General features: G+C 40.9%; 1 protein-coding gene across 1 annotated transcript in view; it reads left to right on the top strand.

Annotated features, from left to right (window-relative positions):
* XPO4 (exportin 4) overlaps positions 1-24,707 on the top strand; it is a 126,619-nt gene extending 101,912 nt beyond the window's left edge. The window contains exons 14-24 of the mRNA XM_066259007.1: positions 89-266; positions 4,989-5,148; positions 5,522-5,691; positions 6,883-7,057; positions 8,583-8,876; positions 10,194-10,374; positions 14,354-14,472; positions 15,770-15,901; positions 16,438-16,554; positions 16,954-17,046; positions 19,493-24,707. Coding sequence (XP_066115104.1) covers positions 89-266; positions 4,989-5,148; positions 5,522-5,691; positions 6,883-7,057; positions 8,583-8,876; positions 10,194-10,374; positions 14,354-14,472; positions 15,770-15,901; positions 16,438-16,554; positions 16,954-17,046; positions 19,493-19,690 — 1,817 coding nt within the window. The 3' untranslated portion in view covers positions 19,691-24,707. The remainder of the gene's footprint in view (positions 1-88; positions 267-4,988; positions 5,149-5,521; positions 5,692-6,882; positions 7,058-8,582; positions 8,877-10,193; positions 10,375-14,353; positions 14,473-15,769; positions 15,902-16,437; positions 16,555-16,953; positions 17,047-19,492) is intronic.
* Positions 24,708-25,055: the final 348 nt, after the last annotated feature.

Here is a 25,055-nt window from a genome sequence, read left to right as displayed (position 1 = left end):
ATAAGTCAGATAAAACAAAACATTTATAGTACAATTTGATAAATGTAGATTTGTTAAGTGTTCATTTTTAATTTTTTTTAAACTGAAGGCTACCTCTTAGCTGATGATACTCAGGGAGAGACTCCGCTAATACCTCCAGAAATAATGGACTATTCCATTAAGCACTCATCTGAAGTTGACATTAATACAACACTTCAAATTTTGGGATCTCCAGGAGAAAAGGCTTCTTCCATCCCAGGGTACAACAGAACAGATTCTGTGATTAGGTAATATGAACTCTATAGCTGTGCTCTTGTAATTTATACTGTTTTATTAAGTTCTGAGTTGATGGGTAGATGACTTGAGTGGTAGGCACGTTGTAAATCTGATACATGAAAGAAGATAAAACTTGGAGAAGCCTTGAAATAAACAAGGATGGCAAGTACTCAGTATATTTAAGAAACGCCGCTTGGGTGAGATCGACAGCCGTACCCAGTACTGAGGAGAACAGGCGTACAGTTACTCTGAATACAGGGAGACTTTGAGGCTCTGATGCACTGTGACCATGTCCCTTGTCTGTCTGAAAGCAGTACTGGTTTGGGTACAGGCACCCTGAATGCAAGAAATAGAACATGATATTCTTAGAGACCAGATGAACATTAACAAGTACTTACTGTTCATAAAGCTAAAACTACATTTTAGTGTCTTATTCTTATAAAATAGAAATATTTATACTGAATATGTGGAACTTGAAAGTTTTGTTAGTGAAGTTACAAGACTTTGTGTCTCAAATGAAAGGATTTAATTTGATCTTCCTAATAGTAATGGCAACTTTTTATTACTTCTTAATGATGATGTTCAGGAGGTATAAACCCTGAACTAAATATCCTCCTAAAAGTGATTTTGAAAATAGCATTTTAAATTTCAGTATATTTAAATTTAGATTGTAGGCAGAGATTTCAGTAATGAAATAACACTGGTTTTTGTTAGTTGCAAAATCAGTAACTCAAGCAGGGTACTGTTCCCTTACTGTTTTTATCTGAATGCCAAAATGCATGGATACCATTTAAGTCTGTGTGGTAGAAAATAATAATTTTTAAAATATTGAACTCGTATGCTATTTTCAAGGGAATGTTGGGGAATTTATTCCTTTAGTGTTGTTAGTCTCTTGTTTGAAATAAAATACCAGTGCTCTATTGGAAAAGTTTTCTCTTCCTTTTTGAATAGCTATAGGCCTAGGATTAAGTGTCTGGAAATCACTGCTTTTGCTTTGGTTTGATTCATGGTTAATGTTAATTCAAAGGCTGTTCATTTCAGGGTGCTGTTACATGATATTCTTGGCCAGGTTTCTTGCCAGGGCAGTGCCATCAGGAATGCTTTCATTGTATTTTCAGTGCTTTTTCAGTTTTTGCCAGTGGCAGGTATTACTGTGCGAGCAAAACATTTGGTATCTGAGAGCACAGACTATGTATGGAGGGATGAGGTCAGAGTTAGAGCTAGCACCTAAAAAATAGTCCCCTTTATTTTTTTAGTTCAAAGAATTAATGTGAAATTGAATGGTACATGAGAGAAATACTTCTTAATTGATTAAAAATTAATTTACATTTTTTTCTTTTTTAATTCACATTTTTTGAAGAATTACTGTTTCACAAATAGTTACTCAGTGCCTCCTATGTATTAGTCACTGTTGTAGGCATTTTGAATACATTAGTGAGCAAAACAGACTAACCACTCCCCTTTGAAGCCCCTGGTAGGGCAGCCGCAGTCAGTAAGTTAATTATGTCCTGTGTTAGGCTCCCTGAGTGCTGTGGTTCTGTGGTCTGAGGAAGAGCAGGGTGGGGATCAGGATTGCAAACTCAAGACTGCTTGTAACTTCAGTAGTTCAGTCAGTGTTGGCTTCCCATAGAAGGCATCTCCTGATCCCAGGTTTGAGGTTGGTGAGGCCCAGAAGGCTGGGGAAGAGCATTGCAGCAGGAGCAGTAGTGCAGAGGCCTCCAAGCTGACATCCAGGAACAGCAGGAACCACCTCTGTGGGTGGAGCATAGTGAGGCCGAGTTGTGCAGCTGACAGCGTGAAGGGGAGTCAGTGAAGTCTCTGGGCCTTTGTAGTGTGCTCTTCGTGGAGTGGGTGCTCATGTGTAGGTTTGAGCAGGAGGCTGACCGTGCTGTGTTGAGGGTGGGCTTCCTGGGCAGAGGTGGGAGCAGGAGACCAGGGAAGGTATGGGCCAGATGAGAGTGACTATAGAGGCTATGGGAAATTACAGAAAGCTCTCTGAGTACTGTGCTGACTTTTGGTTTATGAAATGGAAAGGTAGTACAGGATTTCCCATAATACTAAGACTGGACTATGTGGGGCACTGGATGCGTCTGAAATGCAAAATATGTTGAGCTCTCAGGCTGAAGAAGCTGAAGCGGGACCAATGTTTAGTCTTGCTTGATGGCAGCAACTAAAACGATATTGTGTGGTTGTCATCAGTTATTTCAGCTCCCCCACATGCCAGGGTCTGAGCATGTGGTGGAAGCGTGATAGTGATATACGGGGACCAATGGAGGGGCTCCTCGGGGAGGTGGTGTTTAAACTGACACTTGGGGGATGAATGGGAGGGTGCAGCGTGCAGAGGAGGGCAGAATTCTCCAGGCACTGGTGCCCTAGCAGAGGGCCCGAAAGAGAGGAGCCTTGTGTGCACAGGGGAGGGACAGGCTTGACTGAACATGGAGAAGTAGGGCACGCTGTGCAGCGGGCCGGGGGAGCTGGAGGGACGGTGCCGACAGGGTTTGAGAGGAAAGTGAGGTAATCAGGCTGTTTTATTGGGGGGTTGCAGTGCAGGAGCTGGGTGCAAGGGACAGCTGCTCAGTGAGGAGGCATTTTTAGTGGTGTGAAGGTGAAGAGGGTGGTGGGTGATGGTGTTTCCGGGGTGGCTCTGGGGGACTTCAGGGTGGATCAAGGCTGGTGAGGAGGGAGCAGGCTGAGGACAGGCTCCTGGGAACCTCGGCTTCACCTGCCTGCGCTGCTCTTTGCGACCTTGCTCCCACTTCATAAAAAAGGGCAAAACTCTTCTCCATTTTGGGTTTTTTCAGTCCTTTGCCTAAATAACACTGGAGAGTGACCTAATCAAGTCATCAGTTGTCATATCTTTAGAATAATTTTTGGTAGTAGAGCTCTGTGATTTTTAGCATATAACTTGCAAGAAGTCCAGATAATTGAAGGCTCTGCTATTTTAAAAATGCCTTCTATTTATGTGAATGAGTTTTCTCAGTTTTTTTAATCCATTGAAACTTAAACAAGAGCCAAATTATACTCAACTCTGTCTCATTCTAACAAGAAGTAATATTTTTTCAGATACACAAACTAATTGGAGCCTGTCCTCAAATTAACCTCATTCAAAGATGCATAAACTTTTATATTTCTTTATATTTTGTGCAGTTGTGTACTAGTATTGTAATAAAAATAAAAATATTTAAAAATATTTTAGCATCCAGATCGAATTTGTTCCAGAGAAGTGTATCATACGGTTCATAAAATGAGTACAAAATATATTATATTAGTATAATATTTGGTAGGGGAATGAAATAAAAACAAAAATTTAAGGAGAAAAAGAAGCCATGTAAAGTTTCCAGCTGATAAAAACTTGTTTATTTTTCAAATGGATGGTGGTAAGTATCACAACACTATGGTGATTAAATTCCAATGCATAAATTTAAATGGCTACTGTAACTATTTCTAATTGTTAGGCTGCAAATTTTATTATTTAAAACTATTAAAAAAAATTTTCTAGATGTCTTAATGAAATTTCTTTATTTTAGAGAAAAACAACTTAAAAGCATCAAATTCTGTTCTTACCAAAACTATTTATTTTTATGAAGAAAATTTGATACGTCAACTTAAATGTATTGTGAGATCGTCAGGGTATTATTGTTTATATGCACCTTAAAATAATTTTTTTAAAGTATGAACACTGGTAGTATAAGGAGTATACAGAGTAAAAAAGAAGAGGTTCTGGGGACAGAACCTAGAAGCCACCTGTTTAAAGAAGAAGGTCAGAGGCGAACAGGATGTTAGAGCCTGGGGAAAAGTAAGGAATAGATTAGGGGAATGATGGGAATGTGGTGCAAGGGAGGACAATTCAGAAGGATGGAGTGGTCATCAGCCTCTGATGCTTCCAGGACATCCAGCTGGATCAAGAACTGAAGTGTCCACAGGATTCATCACAAGGAGACAGGTGCAGTCACGCTGAGAGCAGCAGGGACAGGAGAAGCCAGGCTCCTGCTATTAGAACGCCTTTCTTGGCACTGACATTCACAAAATGGTGTGGTCATGGATTCTTTCAGTCACATCCTGCTTCTTTCCTTTTAGCTAAAGTCCAGTTATTTGTATATATATTAGATCCGGTTATGTGCTCTCCTAATCCGCCCTGGAACACACGTTTTTTATTTATTTGCATGTTGTGCTGTGTGTGGATTATGTAGTGTAGGAAAGGACATTTGTACGCCACGGAGACAATTTTTCTAGCAAGATTTTTATTTGAAATACCATTAAGAATCAAGTTTGTTGGGAAATGAAGTAGGACTGTCTGATATAGAGACAGGACTCAGTATTCAAAATATTCTGGATAAGTCAGTTACCAGACTGTATAACATAAAGTGACCAATGTATGAAAGCAAACAGTGCTAACCATGACACTGTTAAGAAGTGATGGTACGCTGCCAAATTTAGCATTTACTCTGAACATTTAATTTTATGTATCTCTCTATTTTGAATCTGAAAAATCTCTTTAGACAGTAGTGCAGGTACAACGTCAGCAGGAAGATGTCTCTGGCCACAACTCCTCTCCTTTTGTCTCGTTTGCTGTGAGGTCAGCAACAAAGTGAGGCGTTGTCTGCAGCCTTGTTAATGAAAGTATCAAGTGTAGCCTGGCCTAGATCCAGACAGTTGGGAAACAGAAAGGGACTTTTATGAAGAAAATAACAAGTAAATAGATTGAAGAATAAATGACTTTTTTCTACCCATAGGCTGTTATCCGCCGTCCTCAGAGTCTCGGAAGTTGAATCTCGAGCGATAAGAGCAGATCTCACTCACCTGCTAAGCCCTCAGATGGGCAAAGACATTGTTTGGTTTCTAAAACGCTGGGCAAAGACTTACCTCCTGGTGGATGAGAAGCTGTATGATCAGGTCAGAATGTAAAATCGTTTCACTTCATTCGGATTTGTGATAATGGCAGTCTCAGAAATGACATTTTCTTGGTGATTTTCTCATCAAAATGTGACTAAGAGCTGAGAATGAGTTAGTTTATGTTCTTTGTATTTGCTGTCAACATTATGTTAGTGTGTTAATAACAATTAAAGCTAACAGGAAAATAACATTGGAAAATGTAAGTGGATTGAGGATGTCTCTTTTGAAGTTATAGATATGAATTCATTTATAAAATCAATGTGAAATAAGCTGTACTTCATATTTAAATGTTAATTTCAGTTGGATTTTACTGTGGATTTTTTTTTAGCTGATCTTTCTTTTTGACCTCAAAAAAATTGGTTTTCTCTTTAAGATAAGTCTGCCATTCAGTACAGCATTTGGACCAGATACTGAAGGTTCTCAATGGATTATTGGCTACCTCTTACAGAAAGTCATCAGCAACCTCTCGGTGTGGAGTAGTGAGCAGGACCTTGCAAATGACACTGTGCAGCTCCTTGTCACTTTGGTGGAAAGGAGAGAAAGGTGAGCTGAATATATGAGTCGGGCTATATGTGTGTAACTTCAGCTTGCTTTTTAGTGTAGGCTTTGCAAGTGGCAAATGATTACATGGTCCAGGGGGACCCTGCATTTTTGGAGTGGTGTGTTTAAAAAACATCATGTTAGCCCTGGCCAGTTGGCTCAGCGGTAGAACATCAGCCTTGTGTGTGGAAGTCCCGGGTTCGATTCTCGGCCAGAGTACACAGGAGAAGCACCCATCTGCTTCTCCACCCTTCCCCCTCTCCTTCCTCCTCCCCCCTCTTCCCCTCCCGCAGCCAAGGCTCCACTGGAGCAAAGTTGGCTCGGACGCTGAGGACGGCTCCATGGCCTCCACCTCAGGTGCTAGAATGTCTCTGGCTGCAACAGAGCAACACCCCAGATGGGCAGAGCATTGCCCTCTGGTGGGCATGCCGGGTGGATCCCGGTCAGGCACAGGTGGAAGTCTGTCTGACTGCCTCCCCGCTTCTAACTTGGGAAAAATACAAAAAACAAACAAATGAAACATCATGTTACTGCCAGCAGTGCAGATGGGCTTTCCAATGTTACGGGTGAGGGCTGCATTGGACAGTTCAAGGGTTCAGCATTGAAGTGTCTTATGAAGAACATACATGTTTAATTTAGTAATTTATTTATAAATTAAAGTTTCAAAACTTTATGGAATAGTCTCATTTGCTTTTTCAGGTATATGATTAGTATTATCCCATTCTAAAGATGAGAAAAGCTGATAATTATTTAATCTTGCAAAGTAAAATTTTTAGTGTTTTCTACAGCAAATTCTGGAAATGTTTTCATTTTTCTTACTGCATAGGAGTACAATTATTAATATTACTATTGTCACTGGCCTATTTATTGATTTATTATACTTTACTAGTTACTGTTCCAAGCATTATATATAAAGTATCTCATTGGATCACATTAGTCTTAACTGTGAGATCTGGGGCTGTTAGTACTGCTGTTATCCCTGTTTTACATATTGGAATAATAAGTCAGAGAGAGTTAAATGCATTTTACATTGTCCGATTACCAGTGGGATTTGAATGCAGGCTGGTGGGACTCCAGAATCTTGCCCTGTTTACTGTACTTTAATATTAATTAAGTCCAGCCACCTTCCATTTTGTTTACTTAGTATACATACATGTAAGTGTTTCATCTTAATTTTGTTGTTTGTGCCTGTAGAGCAAACCTAGTAATTCAGTGTGAAAACTGGTGGAATTTAGCTAAGCAGTTTGCAAGCCGAAGCCCCCCTCTGAATTTCCTGTCCAGTCCTGTGCAGAGGACTCTGATGAAGGCGCTTGTCCTGGGAGGTTTTGCACAGATGGACACAGAAACCAAACAACAGTATTGGACTGAGGTAACAGTACCTTTATTGCAGCCTCTGGTAGGACTTTGTTGTATTATCTGTGTGTTGCCATAAAAGAGTCCATGGAGACAAAAATATCAGTCGTCGTTTTTTTGATATTTTCCCTCCTAGTGCACAGGGTGAAATTGATAATTTTACAAATATCATCGTATGATTTATGTATATCTACTTGTGAAGATGCTGAATATTATCATATGTTCTGCAGTTTAGGGTATCTTCTTTTTCTTTTCTTTTCTCTCTCTATTTTTTAAATTGATTTTAGTGAGAGAGGAAGGGACAGAGAGAGACAGAAACATCTATCTGCCCCTGTGTGTGTCCTGGCTGGGGCCACACCAGGAACCTCTGTGCTTCCAGACGAAGCTCCAACCAACCGAGCCATCTGGCCAGGGCCTCTCTCTCTATCCCTTTCTTTCTTTCTAAAAGCTAAGTTTCTTAAGGAAGCGAGATGACGGCATACACTTATGTTTTTCCATAACTTGTAATTTTTGTTTTATTGAGGTGTAATTGACACATATCGTTGTGTAAGTTCAAGGTGTACAGCATACATATAGTGTGAAATAATTATAGCAATAAGTTTAGTTATCAATCCACCATCTCATATAAAAAGAAAAAAACAGAAAAAGGGGAAATTTTTTCCTTGTAAAAACTCTTAGGGTCTGCCAACTTTTCCTGTGTGTCACACAGAGCTAGCTGTAGTTATCACATCCCTAGTGCTTATTTATCTTATAACTGGGAGTTTGTACCTTCTGACCGCTGTTCTCTAAGTCCTCTCCACCCCCACCTTGGGGAACAGCAAAACTTTTTCTGTGAGTTTGATGGGGTATTTTGTTTTTGATTTTTAGTAGATTCACGTATAAGTGAGATCATACAGTATTTGTCTTTCTCTGTCTGACTTATTTTCTGTTAGCATAATGCCCTCAAATCCATCTATGTTGTTTCAATAGAGGATTTCTTTTTCTTTTCTTTTTTTTTATGACTGAATAGTTTTCCATTGTATGATATATATACATCAAAGCTTTCTTTGTTCATTCACTTATCCATGGCGTTGGCTGTTTTGTATAATGCTGCTATGGACATATGGGTACAGATATCTTTTCAAATTAGTGTTTTCATTTTCTCTGAATTTATTCTCAGAAGTAGAATTGCTGTAATATGGTAACTCTATTTTAATATTTTGAGAAACCTCCTGATTGTTTTTCATAGAGGCTGCAGTAGTTTACAGTCCCACCAACAGTGTACAAAGGTTCTCTTTTATTCACATCCTCACCAGCATTTATCTCTTGTCCTTTTGGTAACAGCCATTCTAATAGGCGTGAGGTGATGTCTGCCTCACACGGAAGTTGTGATGACCCTCATCATGGGGACTGTAACATGCAGCTCATATAGTCTTTGTTTTCTGTGCTTTTTCTGCTTCCAACAATTAGTAATATTTTGGAAAGTGACTGGCCGGCCTAGTTGAGGAAATAAAGTTGAAGAAATAAGTAAGGTATGTGAATCAGCCTTTGTGTTTTTGTAGGTTCTCCAGCCACTGCAGCAGCGGTTCCTAAGGGTGATAAATCAGGAAAACTTCCAGCAGATGTGCCAGCAGGAGGAGGTCAAGCAGGAGATCACGGCCACACTCGAGGCCCTGTGCGGCATCGCGGAGGCCACCCAGATCGACAACGTCGCCATCCTTTTTAATTTCTTAATGGACTTCCTTACCAATTGCATTGGATTGATGGAAGTTTACAAAAATACCCCCGAGACTGTAAATCTCATCATAGAAGTCTTTGTTGAAGTTGCACATAAACAGATATGCTATCTTGGAGAGGTGAGCACTCTCCAAGTTTATCCCTTCAGGATGAAACCCCTTAGAGCTGTAACAAAATAATAGATACTTTCCTTCAGCCTTAATGGATATTATCTGAAATGTCTTTATGCCTCCAAAAGATTTTTCAACAAGATTGTTTTCAGAAGAACTCAGAATTCAGAGAAAGGCATGTTGAATGAATATAAATTCTTGCCTTGAAAACATGTTAATAATCAGTAATTTCTTTGGATGAATGCATTATTAAATCAGACTCATTCAAATGAGGAATATTTGACAAAAACAAATGGGTATGGTAGATAATTTCAACTTTAAAATCTTAGGTTTAAAATTTTTAATGGCATTTTTGTATCTTTGGTTATGCAAATCAGATGAGTGTTTAGACACAGTAAATTCTTTTATATTCAATAAGCAAAGATGTATTTTTTTGTTCCAATAAGTTATTTAGAACAGTGGTCCCCAACCCCCAGGCTGCAGACCGGTACCGGTCCGCAGAGAAAGAATAAATAACATACATTATTTCTGTTTATTTATATTTAAGTCTGAACGATGTTTTATTTTTAAAAAATGACCAGATTCCCTCTGTTACATCCGTCTAAGACTCACTCTTGACGCTTGTCTCAGTCACGTGATACATTTATTCGTCATATTTTCTGACATTAAACTGGTCCGTGGCCCAGAAAAGGTTGGGGACCACTGATTTAGAAATCTCTTTTAAAGCAGCCTTAAATATATATTTGTTTTTGTTAGGAGCTTAACTTAAAATCTTATTCCAGATCATTTAATATTAGATCAAAAGAACCTGCTCAAAATTGAGGTTGTATTTTAAATGTTATAAGAGTAGTTGCAGGGAAGTTTTTGAGAGAACGTGCCAGTGCAGTTCTCATGTTTAGACTGTGTTTTGCAACACTCTTTTTTGCAAATTATACAGTTTTAAATCTTAAATAATCAATAAAGAAGTTGAACAGCAGAAGTAGAGCAGTTCTGTTACCTCTCTAGTGAAATGAATAAAAAAATTGGATGCCAATTTTATTGCTGGAAAGTGTTACTATTTTAAGCATAACTAATTAATGTGTGCTTTTTCATTTTTGTTAAATGGGTTTTTTTTTTATTAATTTTTAATTTATCGTGTTTACATGGAGTCAGGTTTCCCACTGAATATCGTTAAATGTTTTAGTGTAGTTTAAAACAGGTATTGGAGATCTACAGGGATTTAGAGTAACTTTATTAGATTATATTTTTTAATTTATTTAATATCTATATTATTATTTAATATCTATATTTGTCCTGGTAGCATAATTTCTGCACGTTTTCTTTCAGTCCAAAGCGATGAACTTATATGAAGCCTGCCTCACTTTGTTGCAAGTATATTCTAAGAATAATTTGGGGCGGCAGAGAGTGGATGTCACAGCCGAGGAGGAGCAGTACCAGGACCTACTTCTTATTATGGAACTTCTTACTAACCTTCTATCAAAGGAGTTCATAGACTTCAGTGATACAGGCATGTTGTAACCTTTGTTGTTTTTGCTGTTTTTATTAAAGCAAAGAATATTTCGTTAAGTGAAATTCCATGAGGAAGTTCCATTTACAAAATAGATGAAAGTCTCATCTCTGGTCAGTATAAAGTGAGGGCGAGACCCCTGGCCTCTCCTGCGTGGCTTTCCTCTTGTAAGAACAATAGTGAAATCTTCTGTTTGGCTCTTACTAAGTGCCAGGCACTGTTGCTGTTGCAGCAGTGTGAAGCAGGTGCTGCCTTTGAACTTGTTTTGCAGGTGAGGAAACCGGCAGAGGAGGTATGTGTCAGGTGCCCCACAGGTGCAGGGCAGTGGGTAAGTTGCAGGGCTAGCTTCACATCCTGGCACTGGCCCTCAGAGTTGCCGTGTCCTTCCTCTGTGTCCTGTGGTGGCCCGCAGGATGCCGGCACCTTGCAGAGTGAGGTGTGGGAGTCCTTGCTGGGTGGAGATGCTGGACTCTGGAGCCACTGAGCTACTGGCTCATGGCCCACAGGACCTGGGGAAGTGAGTCAGCCTTCTAGTGTCCTCTTGCCTGTTCTATGGGTGTGCTAAGCAGTGCCCTTCAGTGTTCACATGGGTTCAGAAATCTCTGCCACAGAGCTCACTGGTGCCTGGTGGATTGGAGTCATCACAGGTGAGCACTTCACCAGTAATTGAAATGTACAGACATGGGCAAAAGTAGGTTTACCGTTCATATGGGGTATGATCATTGCAACAGCTTTAATAACTCTTGGTTTCACATGTTCGCAGCTGTAAGCCCACCTTTGCCCATCCCTGTCTTTGTACAGGGTTCCCTCACCTCCCTCCTACCCCACGACCCACCTTGCCTGACACAAAAGAGATGCTGCTAAGAGAAAAACCCTGTCCAGCATCTCCTTTTCATGTTCTACAAACATTCATGGTTGTGGGTGCTGTAACTTCTCACTTCTGTTCCCTTATTCACTGGCAACAGCTCTCTCTGTGTCTGTGCCACCCCACGTCCCGGCCACGTCTCAGTCTGGGGCTGCCCCAGGTGAAAGTGTTGGAAGGCCTGTCCCCCACACCCAGTGCTTCTCTCCTGCACCATGGCTGCAGCTACCCCTCTGCCCAGCCTGCCTCTCCCACAGTGTTGCTCCCATGCTTTCTGATTCCTTCAGCTCAGTCTTTACAAGGATCTTTCTAGATCATAGGCCTTTAAATCCTGAAGTAGTTGCTGAGCCTTCCCCTGGAACAGTGCGTGTGTACCAACCAGCCCATGTTTCACACACACCGTCAGTCGATTGTTGAGCTCTTGGAAACTTCTGTAGACTAATCACCAGGGCAGAGCTCCATACCCTGTGGACTCTGACCCCAAGTCCACGGCCGCTGTTGACAGGGAGAGAGAGCTGTTAATGGCCTCTGGAGGGGAAAAGCCCCCATAGTCTCCTAGGTTGATACACAAGTTGGAGCTCTTCCTGCTGTTCTGTGACAAATGGAAGAGCAAACATTACAGTTAAACAGGTGAAGGGAGGTTTTCAAAATTAAAGAGCAAAAAGATTCAAATCATAATAAAACATTAAGAAAAGAAATTGAGGTTAAAATACTCAAGATTGAAAGTACAAAATAAAGGGGAAAAGAATAAAATAAGGTAGATAGGATTGAAGTTTAGATGAAAGAAAAATGAAGACAGAATAGAAAAATGATAAAGAAACAGCATTAACTGATTACATAGGTGGTAAAAAGGAAGATACTATTCTTAAGTCATTATTGCTAAAATAAAGGGAATAGATAAGCTAATGCAATTTTTTTTTTTTTTTTTTTGTATCTTTCTAAAGCTGGAAACGGGGAGAGACAGTCAGACAGACTCCCGCATGCGCCTGACCGGGATCCACCCGGCACGCCCACCAGGGGGCAACGCTCTGCCCACCAGGGGGCGATGCTCTGCCCCTCCGGGGCATCGCTCTGCCGCGACCAGAGCCACTCTAGCGCCTGGGGCAGAGGCCAAGGAGCCAACCCCAGCGCCCGGGCCATCTTTGCTCCAATGGAACCTTGGCTGCGGGAGGGGAAGAGAGAGACAGAGAGGAAGGAGGGGGAGTGGAGAAGCAAATGGGCGCTTCTCCTATGTGCCCTGGCTGGGAATCGAACCCGGGTCCCCCGCACGCCAGGCCGACGCTCTACCGCTGAGCCAACTGGCCAGGGCCAATACAAAATATTTTAAATAGCCTGACCGGGTGGTGGCGCAGTGGATAGAGCGTCGGACTGGGATGCGGAAGGACCCAGGTTCAAGACCCCAAGGTTGCAGCTTGAGCATGGGCTCATCTGGCTTGAGCAAAAAGCTTGCCAACTTGGACCCAAGGTCGCTGGCTCGAGCAAGGGGTTACTCGGTCTGCTGAAGGCCCACAGTCAAGGCACATATGAGAAAGCAACCAATGAACAACTAAGGTGTCGCAACGAGAAACTGATGATTGATGCTTCTCATCTCTCTCCATTCCTGTCTGTCTGTCCCTATCTATCCCTCTCTCTCTCTGTCTCTGTAAAAAATAAAATAATTAAATAAATAAAAAATAAAATTTAAAAACCCAAAATATTTTAAATATTATGAAATGAAATTAATTTGCCAGGTGGGCTTTTAAAGGCATAACTGGCCGTGCACCTTTGCGTTCCATCCTTGAGTCCTTAGCTGAGCTTCTGGCTAGGTTGCTGAGGCCAGGGAGCCCCAGCCCACCTCACACATGGGGCAGCCTCCTGCCTCAAGGACACCGTCCTTCCTGCTGGTGGAAAGTTTGCATGCCCTGCTTTGGGGTGGGATTCTTCCAACTAGAACCAATACCCCTGCAGAGAAGGTCAGAATTAGTCTAAAAGGTGGTTTTTAAGTAGAAGTGGGGTTTTTTAAACCCCATTTTATCGTTTATTTCCCTTGTTCTAAAGCATTATGCTCTCAGTGGGAAAATAATAAAGTACCGAGACAGAAAACTCACCCATATTTTGACATAATTCAGAGTCAGCTATAAATTGCATTTTGGTAATTTCCTTTTTTGGTTCTTTTGTATGAATTTCTTTGCAGTCGTACTCTAAATACAATTTTCTATTCTGCCTTTTTAAATTCATGCATTCTTGGCCTTTCCTTCTTCATTAAAATATTTCATGACTTTTTAATGGCTGAATGGTTTTCCACATTTTGAAATTTAACCAGTTTCATTAATATTGTACATCTAGAATATTTATGGTTTTGCTGTTATTAATAGTGATTCATTAATCACTTTTGTGGACAAATCTCTGTCTGAATTTCTGATTTTATCTTTAGTATATACAGTGCTCAAAAGTTTTTTACTATGTAGCTTTTTTTTGAGAGTAACTATAACACTGTGTCCTGACCTGCATGTAAATGTTATAATTCAATGAATCAGAAGTAGTAATTTGAAAATATTTGCATTGCTTGATTAATGATAAGAATGAACTGTTTTTCTTTGGTTAGTGGTTTTGTTTGATGTTTGCTTACTTATCTATTTAGGTCTTAAAGTTCCTATTAATTTACAGGCATTTTTTATGGATTAAGGATAATAACCCTTCATCATGGTAGCTTTTTTTTAACTTTTTCTTTTCTATAACATTTTACTTTCTGTATTTTCCTTTGTTTCTTTTCAGCTTAGAAAAATTTCACATACTTGAGAGATAAAAAGATATTACTGTGGAAATTAATTCCTAGTGTGAGCAGAGTGTCAATGGGATAGACTTATTTTTCACAACATTGATGAAGCATTAGTGTTCCTTTACCACTGAAGAATGGTATGTGATGTAAACACAGAATGCAGTCTGTATTGAGGACTCAGACCCTAAAAAATGAAATGTAAGAGCGTGGCCGAGGCACAGTTACCATGTGCCTATTATCCACTCGTAGATTCATTGTGGCTTAGGGTTCATATCTGTTCTGCTTTCTTGAGGGTAGAATGTATCCACTTTGCAGATGTGTTGATGTTATGACTAAGACTGTGTAGTTTCTGTTTACAGATGAAGTGTTTAGGGGACATGAGCCAGGGCAAGCAGCAAGCAGGTCTGTGTCGGCCGCGGATGTGGTTTTGTATGGAGTCAACCTAATTCTGCCCTTGATGTCACAAGACCTTTTGAAGGTAATTTCAGAAAGTGAACATGAACATTAAAATGTGTATGTTCAGAGTTTAAAGATACTTCGAGAAGGGTATGCCTCTGACTTAATGAAGGGCTATGAGTTCCTGCCTGTCTGTCAAGTGAACACGGAAATCAAATATTTGTAATACTGTTGTGCCCTTCACACTCATACCTGGAGCTCAGAGCACAGGTCCTCACTTACCCTGCCCCAGAGGCCTGCACTCAGAGAGGCTGCTGACAGGACAAGTGGGTCTTTAGAAACTGCATTCTAATGGTAAGGGTTTTGATTTCCTCATCATTTGTCATTATGCAACTAAAGCAAGTTAGATGTGCAGGTGTATGCACTCCCCTGGTGCTTGTTGAACATCATTCTCAGACTGAGGGATTGAACAGTGGAAGGAGTTGACAAATCACCATGACTCATACAGTTTTAAATTTTATACCTTGACTACACTGTGCCTTGGTCTCACCACTCAGCACTGAGGGTGTGGTGGCGGTGAGCTTCCCTTTCTTACCCTCTTTCCATGAGACCTCATAGAAGTCTGAGGGTGAGGGCGAGGACATGGGTGGAGGCGAAGAGGGAGGGTGTTTTCCTGTATATGGGTGCGGGCAGAGGGGAAGGGGACCGAAGGTGCCCAGCCCATTGCTTCTCCCACTGCCGGTGTCTGTTAGGTGCCAGGTGTGCACAGCGGTGGGGCAAGGAGGGTTAGTCAGCTCTAGATGGTGATGGCTTGTAGAGCTGTTTATTTATTTCTTTTCTAATTGAACAAAGCATTAAAAATTCAGGTGTGTGTTCTCTTAAGTTAGGTTGAACTTGATTACTTACTCCACCAAAGCTGTCCAACCAGGCAATAAATTTTGGGATTGTGAAGGACTGTCCTATATATAATCTTAACCATTGGTATTCTCTTCTTGTGTTTTCCTGCATGCTTGAATGCAGATAAATACATTTGCAGAAGAGTTTAATTTACAGGTCATTTAGTTATTTGAGATTTGGCTGCTTTGTTAACTTGTTTAAGGTAAACACAGAATACCTAGAATATCTGTAGCTTTTATTAACTGTTCAGAAAATAATTGTTTCTACCATTATAAATGTGTATTACCATTATATCAGTTACTAAAATAAGTCTTTATTGTAACTTACTTATACATTTAATTAGGTCTTAGTGTTTTCTATATCTTAATTTGTTTTTTTATCATTATACTTAGAAGACTGCCTGTTATTATGTTACTTTTTGCATTAATGAAAACAAAATTAGTTAACATAAGCATATAAATATTTTAATTTTTTTGTTTCAGTTTCCAACCCTTTGTAATCAGTACTACAAATTAATCACATTTATCTGTGAGATTTTTCCTGAAAAAATACCACAGCTTCCTGAAGACCTTTTTAAAAGTCTGATGTGCTCCCTGGAACTGGGAATGACTTCATATCCTTCAGATGAGCATTGTTGCCGCTTGTCACATGGGGAAAGAGTGTAGCTGAAGAAAAAGTTTTTTTAAAATTTGTATATTATTTCTTTTGTATTTCAGTTTTTATTTCTTAAAGCTACTGTCTCTTACTATAACTGCCCTGATTCTATGTTGTTGTTAGTTTGTCTCATCTTTGTGACAGATTCCCAGAGGCATTTACCCTTGGTTCCCAAGTCACTCTTTTCTAAGTGCCCCAGTTGGCAGTGTCACATACTGTTGCTGAGTACTGATCTTTGCTGCTCGATGATGGAGAAAGACAGGGCTTTTACCAGTGTGTGCTTCACAGCCAGACAGACACTAGAAGTCTGAAAACACTTGTGGGTCATCTCAGAACCTCAGGGGTCTCTTCTCAGTGCAACAGAGGCATGTTGCACATGGGTACACTCGCTTACCTGTGTTCCTTTCTCGAAGCGCACTCCATGTGATGATAACTGTAGTTCTTTAATATGTCAAGTGTGTCCACTTGCATTTGCTCTTTGACCATCATGATCAGAATGAGCTCGGAGGTTTGCCAGCTGTGCCTGGAGGCCCTGACACCACTGGCTGAGCAGTGTGCCAAAGCCCAGGAGACAGACTCACCGCTGTTTCTAGCAACACGGCACTTCCTGAAGGTGAGTGGCTTGGGTGGCAGGTTGTGAGGTCACCTGCTTTGATGAGGACCATCAGTGTACGTAAGGCTTTCAGTGAGGGGAGGCTTACCTTCTGTAATGGTCATTGTCTGTTCATTATGTTATTTGGAGATCCGCTTTCTGGATATGTAACTATCCACTTCTGTTTCATGCTCTTGAAAATTGATGTAAATGTAACAGAGAATTGGATACTTTGGTTATTATACCACAGCAAGTGGTATGTATCTCAGTCCTTGGATTTTTAAGAAACTGTTTTCTTTAATTTTCAGATTTATTTAAAGAGTAAGAACATGTGCCACCCTCTCTTTTTTGGAACCAGAAGGGGCTGTGTGATTCTCATGTTGTGTGTCTTCATTGAGCGGTTTCCTTGTACACTTTCAGCTGGTGTTTGATATGCTGGTTCTGCAGAAGCACAACACGGAGATGACGACTGCGGCCGGCGAAGCATTCTACACGCTGGTGTGCCTGCACCAGGTGAGGCAGCGGCCCCCGGCCCTCTGTCCAAGTGGGTGGTTAGGAGCCATGAGTGGTACTTAGCCTCCAGATCTTAGAGGGTCTGTGACTCAGGGTTGCTGTTCTGCTGCAGTGAGGTCCTGTTTCTTCACCTCTGCATTTCTCTGGCTCTTCTGTGTTTATTAAACAAGCTATTGTAGGTCAATAAGCATGTGTTTCCCTTCTGCACTGTTAGGCAGCATCCTTCCTCCTAAGGCTTGTCCTTTAACACCTGCTAGGACCAGGACTCGTGAGAGGATGGTGCAAGCATGCTTGTTTGCTGAGGAGCTCAGTTTTTTAAAGAAAAGAAGAGCAGTGAGACAGCAACCCCGAGGGGGACACGCAGACAGCGGCACTTCTTCTTTAAAGACTGGGCACTCTCTGTGTGGGGTCAACATGACAGTGGAAGTAATGCCTGTTCACCTTCTCCTTTCCCTGTCGTGAGTGCCTGGCAAGTGTATGAGAACAGTCATATTTGTTCATCAGCTGCCTTAGTTTTCCTAAATCTACCCCCGTCCCAGCAGAACCAAGTGATTGGCTAGAGAAACTATGAAACCTTTTATAGCATAGAGGCCATAGCATTTGCTGTGACTGGAATTGAAGATTTTGTTCATTTTCCCTTTTTAGAAAAATAGGATTTGGAGGTGGTCGTCTTACTGTTTGAAGACCTCTCCCAGCAGGCTTCCCACCTTATCTGTGCCCCACGCTGCAGGTGTCTGGAGCATCCTTCCTGAGGTGGTGCCATTGTAGCCAGGGTCTCTCTTTGTTGTCTAACTTCCTGTTCTTACCAGGAAGATGGGCTTCTTGTCGTTACAAACACAAGCTGTTAAAAACATTGCCTTTTAAAAAGATGTTCACACATTGCAGAACAGAGAGCAGGAGCTAGGGCAGGGGTCGGGAACCTTTTTAGCTGAGAGAGCCATGAACACCACATATTTTAAAATGTAATTCTGTGAGAGCCATGCAATGACCTGTGTACGTTATGCATTATCCAATAAAAATTTGGTGTTGTTCCAGAAGATAGCTGTGATTGGCTCTAGCCACCTGCAACCATGAACATGAGCAGTAGGAAATGAATGGATTGTAATACATGAGAATGTTTTATATTTTTAACATTACTATTTTTTTATTAAAGATTTGTCTGCGAGCCAGATGCAGCCATCTAAAGAGCCACATCTGGCTCATGAGCCATAGGTTCCTGGTGTCTGAGCTAGGGTCTGGCGGGGACAATGGCCTGCTGGTCTGGCCCAGAGGCACAGATGTTGTGTGTTAGCAGGGACATGGTGTGAGTTTGTTTCTGTTCCCTTGTGAACAGGCATATTCCTTGGAGGGGGCTTGGAAGGTAGCTGCTTTGGCTTTGTGCCTGTGTGGGGTAGGGTGCTGCACTTGACTCTTCTTTTCCAAATGTAATTAACATACGGCTTTACCATGTTGATCCATCATGATATCCGAAGGAGCTAATGAAAAAGAGTGGCAGCCCTGGCCAGGTAGCTCAGTTGGTTAGAGTGTTGTCCTAATGCCCCAAGGTTGTGGGTTTGACCCTGGTGAGGGCACATACAAGACTCAATCAGTGAGTGCATGAATAAGTGGAACAACAAATCAGTGTTTCTCTCGCTCTCCCTTCTTCTCTCTAAAATCAATAAAAAGTTTAATAAGAAAGAAAGAAAAATAGTGGCAGACCAACTCCTTTCAAGAGAGCTTATCTTGGAAAGCTGCCCTGGTTTCCTTTCCTTTAAAGCCACACCCCATCCCCTGGGTAAGGCTTTATTATGGAGGACACGAAAAGTAGAAAAGCTATACACACACCGTGTCCCCGTATCTATGCAGCCCCTGTCCTTGCTCCCAGAGCTGCTGGGTACAGTGCTAGATGGAGCTACATGTGCACAGTGGTTCCGGGTTCTGCTTCCACTGTGAGAGAAGAACGGAACACCCTCTGCCCACCCTGCCACCCCTTACTTACGTTTGTGTGACCTGTTGTCTGCCGAACTGTATGCACACAGTGTCTGTGTGACCCTCTGGGAGGACTGTTGAAAGGTCACAGGCTTAGGTTATGTGTAAAATGCAAAACAAAGTGAATGATGCATTGCAAACACAGAAGAGGCCACACAGCAGACCTGGTCACTGTGTGGCTCCTGGTAGACAGATAGCCGGGGTCTTGTTCAAAGCACTGTGATTTTGGATGTATCAGATATCTCAGTGCAAGAACTTTCCCTGTAAAACAATATAAGCAGTGCTTGCCTCACAGGGTTGTTACAACAGGAGAGTTGCAAGTGGAGAAGGATGGATCAGAACCTAGAATCTATTCTCACTGTGCAGAAGAGCTGGCAGACCCTGCCTCTTAGAATCCCACCATCCAGTAATGGATATGGTCCACGTGTGTGGTGTTTGAGGGAGATGTTTTCTTACATAGATTTTGTCTCTTCAATAGGCCGAATACTCTGAATTGGTTGAAACATTACTGTCAAGTCAACAAGACCCCGTTATTTACCAGAGATTAGCAGAGGCCTTCAGCAAGCTCACGGCAAGCAGCACCCCTCCTACGCTGGATCGGAAGCAGAAGATGGCCTTCCTAAAGAGTTTAGAAGAATTCATGGCAAATGTCGGTGGTCTCCTTTGTGTAAAATAAAGAACAAAACTCTATGCTTAATTTAGATCCTTTCTGCAAAGTGCACTGAATTGCTAAAAGTTGACTTGAGTCTTGTCCTGTCCTTCAGTTCCTTGGCCATTGGGGTTTTGGAGAGCTTGGCAGTTTGATGTGTAACGAACATGGTGGGACAGGAGAGCTCAGCCTCAAATCAGCGTCTGCTGTTAGGTGTTGCTACAGTCAGTCATAAGTTATGTTGATTTTGAATGGTGACTTAACATATACAAAATGAGTTTCCATATGTGTGCAAACAGATATTGGCACCGTGAAATCGTGTTCAGTGCCTTTGCCTTCTTTGTCAAATGTCAGGTGGCTAGCCAAAGTTTAGAATTTTCATTCTGAAATACTAGGTGGATGTGCTCGGTGGTGTCTCTCAAACATTGTCCATCAAGCACCTGTGTTGCTGAGGAGCTGGGTCCAACTGGAGGCCCTCAGAGTCAGAATTCCTGTTTGTGGTCCAGGAGTCTTTGTTTTAATAAACTCCCCTCTGCCACCCCAAAAGTTTTGAATCAATGCAAGAGATGCTGAAGCTCTGAAGCGGTTGTCATGTGGCGCCTTTTCTCCCTGTGGTTCAGGTCGAGTTTGGCAGGAGGAAAGGCACTGCGGTGCTCACCGGCCTCAGAGCTCGGTCCGTTTGGCAGGCTGTGTGGGGTACAGGTCTGCAGTCACACTCTGATGCCTGAACTCGACAGTACTGTATATTTTTGTTCCATTAAAAAAAAAGAAAAGAAAGAAAAAAACCTTTAGGAACTGTAGCCATTTCATTGCCTTAATTTTAAGAAGAAAGGACAAAACAGATTTGTTTTAGCAAGAAATGCTATCTTGATGCTTCAGAGTTGGCTAGGGTATTAGCTGCGCTGAGCCTCGTGCCCTGTTGGTGGTGTGTTCATGTGGACTTGTGAGTGAAGTGAAGGCTTCTCCCCGTGTGGCCTGACCCTTCGTGTATGTCTCTGGCCTTTCACCGTGGCTGTCATACTCCAGATGGCTTGACTACGCAATAAGTATTTCAGAGGGCAGGAGTCACTGATCCCTGCAGACTTTAGACGTTGGGGCACGGAAGGCAGTAATTATGCTGGCATGAAGGTTTCTGCATTCCACAGGAATCCACTTTGACTCTGTAGTTTGCTTTTTCTAATCGGGATTTTTGTACTGCTGTCATGCTCCCCTCAAATTAAGGAAATGAAAGCTAATTTATAAACCGCAGACATGTGAAACTGCCCACTGCCATGTCAGGGTCACATGGCACAGTGACACTGGTTGGGGCTAGAGAGGTGTCCTGCTGTGCTCTTGACCTCTGTGCTGATCTGTCCCTGGAATGTGGTATTGCTGTCTGGACTGCATGTAGCACATGCGCCTCACAGTGCTGCTGTGTGGAACTGTAGACCTGCTGTTACCCGTGCAGTTACAGGAGCAGCTGAGTTCTGTCCCTCTTAGCATGCTCCGTTAGGAGCCGATGCAGAGCCTGGAACCAGAGCTTTGAGGACCATTTCTCTTAGTTTGTCACCATTGAGTAACAGCAGAGGGCAATCAAAAGTATCTTAAAACAGCTAGGAAAAAAATTAATGTCACTTCATGAAATACATGTATTGTCTTTTAAAAATACTTTGAATCGTGCTTTCATTTTTAGATTTCATTTTTCTTAATGGACATGAAGTCATGTGCACCAGTAACCACTGTTTTGCATTGTTCTTGGTGTGGTATGGCTCCCAGCTCCACATGCCCCCTCAGTGGTGTAGGCCACGTGCGTGTGTGAGGGCACGGGAACACGTAGCTGACTGGATAGGTTTACTGGCCTGGACAAAACTGTAATCAAGTGTTTAAAAGCAAAGATGAGTAGAGAAGGGATGCTGTCTAGATGGAAGTGTGTGTGCTAAGTTATCCCAGTCGCTGTTAACACTGCAGTGCCATTAGGTGACTTTTAATGAAAACAAGATGTACTTCAGATTGGACCAAATAGACCTTAAGATATCACCAGAATGTGATTAGTGGCAAACAGGAAACAAGAGCCAACACCATTTTTTAGGTAATGGGGATACCACTTAACTCCCAACAGCTAAACTCTTTTCAGGTGGTTGTGTAGGCATTTTCCTGATTGGTAGTTGTTTCATTTAGGTCTTTTTTGTTTTATATTGTCCATTTTTGTCTTTGGCTTATGCTTATTGGCTTTTCATTTGGGGTGGGGGTTGTAGTAATGTTTTTGTCCCAGTGGGGGGCAAGAACACTGGCTTAATTTTAGTAAACTGATTATGACTGTTAAGACTGACTGGTCCTTTGCTGGGTAGGTCGGTTGTTTGGAGCATCGTCCTGGTATGTCAAGATTGTGGGATCAATCTCTGGTCAGGGCACATATGGGAGTCCATCAGTAAGTGCATGGACAAGTGGAACAGCAGATCGATCAATCTCTATCTTTATCTCCCCCCCTTACTCTAAACTCAATAAACAAAAATAATTTTTAAATAAAACTGTTAAGTTGTCCAAAGAGTTTTAAAATGAGAACATTATTTGTGCCCCCCTTATATGTGAATGTAAAAGAGACACTGTCAAGTAGTGGTGGTTTTTTTTAAATTTTGTGTTATATATAGTAACCTTCAATCTCTATTGTTCAGTTCATTCTTTGTTTTCATTTTATTGGCACAATCTCTGTGGACTTTGTACTTTCACAGCTGGTATGCATGTTAACAGCACCTGTCACTTATACTCTTGTAGCTCTGTGACAAGGATTGGTTTTCTTATGGTCCCTGTCGATGGGCGGCTGCCTGAAGTACTTAACAGTACTTCACAGTGTCCTTTTCACAGCTATTTGGGTCTTTCTTGCTGTCTCTTTTTTCTGTTGGAAGACAGTGGCATGTTAACATTATTGCATTGAGTGTTCATCTGGTATAAAGTATGATATTTTATGTAAAAAATGTTTGCAATATTTTTCAGACTAATTTTAAGAACTTTGTCTTATTTAATTGTAAGCCATGTATCTAATTATATTACATTATTTTGTTCAGATGAGATGGTTACTACTATTCCTCACAGTTTTCATTTCAAAATCCAGCATCTCTATAAATCTCCCCGTAACATTCTTATTATCTTTGAACTTTTTCTTTTGCAAAAAAAGGTCTTTATCTGTAATGTTATCATACTTCCCATTACTGTTAATACGTGTGTAAACCCCCCAAGAATTGAAGGGAAGTAGTTGTTGATGTCAGGTCTGAGTGTCCTAGAAAAACGTGTTGATTGAACCCTTAAAGTACTATTTTGTCCATTACAGATTTATTTGTTCATGTTTACCACCTTTGTCATTAGACCTTCCTGCGTTAGCTGTGACATATAATCCTCATTATTGATTCCTGAATAAATTGTTAGCTTTCAAGGCAGAAATAACCTCAGTACTTCTTAGGGTTCTTTCCCTTAAACTAGAAAATAAGGAATTGATTTGAATATGAGTTAACAATTTTCTATAAATTCTTCTACAAAACAACAGAACCAATTGGAGGATATAATAATATTTTAAATTATTTTAAAATGTAAGTGGAGATTTGGTGAATAACTATGTTTGATTTGGTAAATAACTATGTTCTGAAAACACTGCAGTGAACACACAACATGGTGTACAGAGATGTTTTGTAGAATTGGGTACCAAAAACCTGTATAATTACGTTAACCAGTGTCACCCCAAAAAACTCAATTAAAAAATGTATTATCTAAAATTTAAAAATTGTCCAAATTAGGTATATTGCCGAGCTCAAATTGATATGAAGTACCATTATTCAAGTTTAACTTTAAACATTTTAATTTAGATTTTAGATGTGAAGTATTTCTCATCAATTATAATGGGAACATATTTAGCCAAAGAATATATTCAATATTTTGTTCAGGTACAGATACAAGCTTAATAATGGGCACTCATTCTGCTCTGGAGAACTAGTGTAGTGACCGGTTTCTGACTGCTTGCTCCCTAAGTCTGTGAGGACTGAGCTATGCCAAGATGATGGTGGTGACAGGAGAAATGGCTTACCCGTTGGCACCCTGGGGTTCTCTCTCTCTCTCTCTCTCTCTCTCACACACACGCACACACACACACAGTCTGTCCTCGCACCCTGGGGTTTGCTCTTCACTCCGGGCCTTCTCAGCAGTTGGAGAGGTTTTCTCCTTTTCAGTTTATACTCTTAAGCCTCAGCTATTAACAGGCTGTCAGGTATGTACTAATAGCCAACTTTCTAGTTTGAAATCATACACAGTGCCCACATTATTGTCTGTAGTGGGGATATGGCCTCAATGTTGCTCTGAGCCCCGGCTTCTTGGTGTGGTGTCATCTCCCACATGAAATGACGATGGATTGCAGATACTAGTGTTGTGATTCAGATCTCTGAACAAAGAGTCTTCACGCAGTGAGTTTGTGGTTTAATTATCAATAAGTGTTAGAATCGCTACCATTCAGCACATGTAAAAATTTTTAAATATTTACCTCTATTGACGCTACTAATGAGAGTATAAAGTTACATTTAATTTTTCAAAAGATGCTACAATATGATTTTAGGAAATAAATCAAGGCTGTGTATTGAGCCAGTTGAAGGCTGAATATCAAATTGATAAAATTTTATTTGTATTTTTAAACCCATAAATGGGAGTTCATATGTGTCTTTTAACTAAATATTTTTATTACATTTTTGTTTTGACTGTGTGTGATTTGTTCATGGGTATTTAGCTAGACTATATTATAAAATGATTGAAATGATGCCAGTTCATTTACCATCATAGGATGATTGACACTGAGGACATTCTACAGTAATAATTAAAAATAAAAAAACATGATGACATGTCTGAATGGATAAAATAAAAACTTGCATTATCTTCTGGGAGAACCCATATCTAATAGAATATCCAGGATTCAGAAAGAAAAAGTTTTGTTCATGTTCTGTAATATTCATTATATTTATTTTTATTTCAGTTCATAGTCTTAGAAACAATTTGTTATTAATTAAATCATTGGATTTGGGGCATATTTGTAATAAATAGTGCTAATGATTTGGGCCTTTTTTTTTTTTTTTTTTTTTGGCCTTTAAAGTAAAGTAGAAAATTACCACTCAGTGTCAGACAGACTTTCACTCTACCTAATCTTAAATCTTGTAAACATATGCAGTGAAAAGTTACCTTTTTGAGGACCTGGCTGGAATGCTCAGTGGATAAAGTGTCGACTCCATGCACCAGAGGTTGTGGATTCAACACTGTCCCCATCCCAACATGCACCTATGAGAAGCAGCCAATGAGCACACAACTAAGTGGAATGAGTTGATACTTTCTGTGTGCCTTTGTCCCTCCCTTTCTGTCTGTCTGTCTCTTCTCTCTTTTTCTCTGT

The sequence above is a fragment of the Saccopteryx bilineata genome, chromosome 2, assembly GCF_036850765.1.
Source record: "Saccopteryx bilineata isolate mSacBil1 chromosome 2, mSacBil1_pri_phased_curated, whole genome shotgun sequence".
Lineage (NCBI taxonomy): Eukaryota > Metazoa > Chordata > Mammalia > Chiroptera > Emballonuridae > Saccopteryx > Saccopteryx bilineata.
This window is presented reverse-complemented; position numbering and strand designations above follow the sequence as displayed.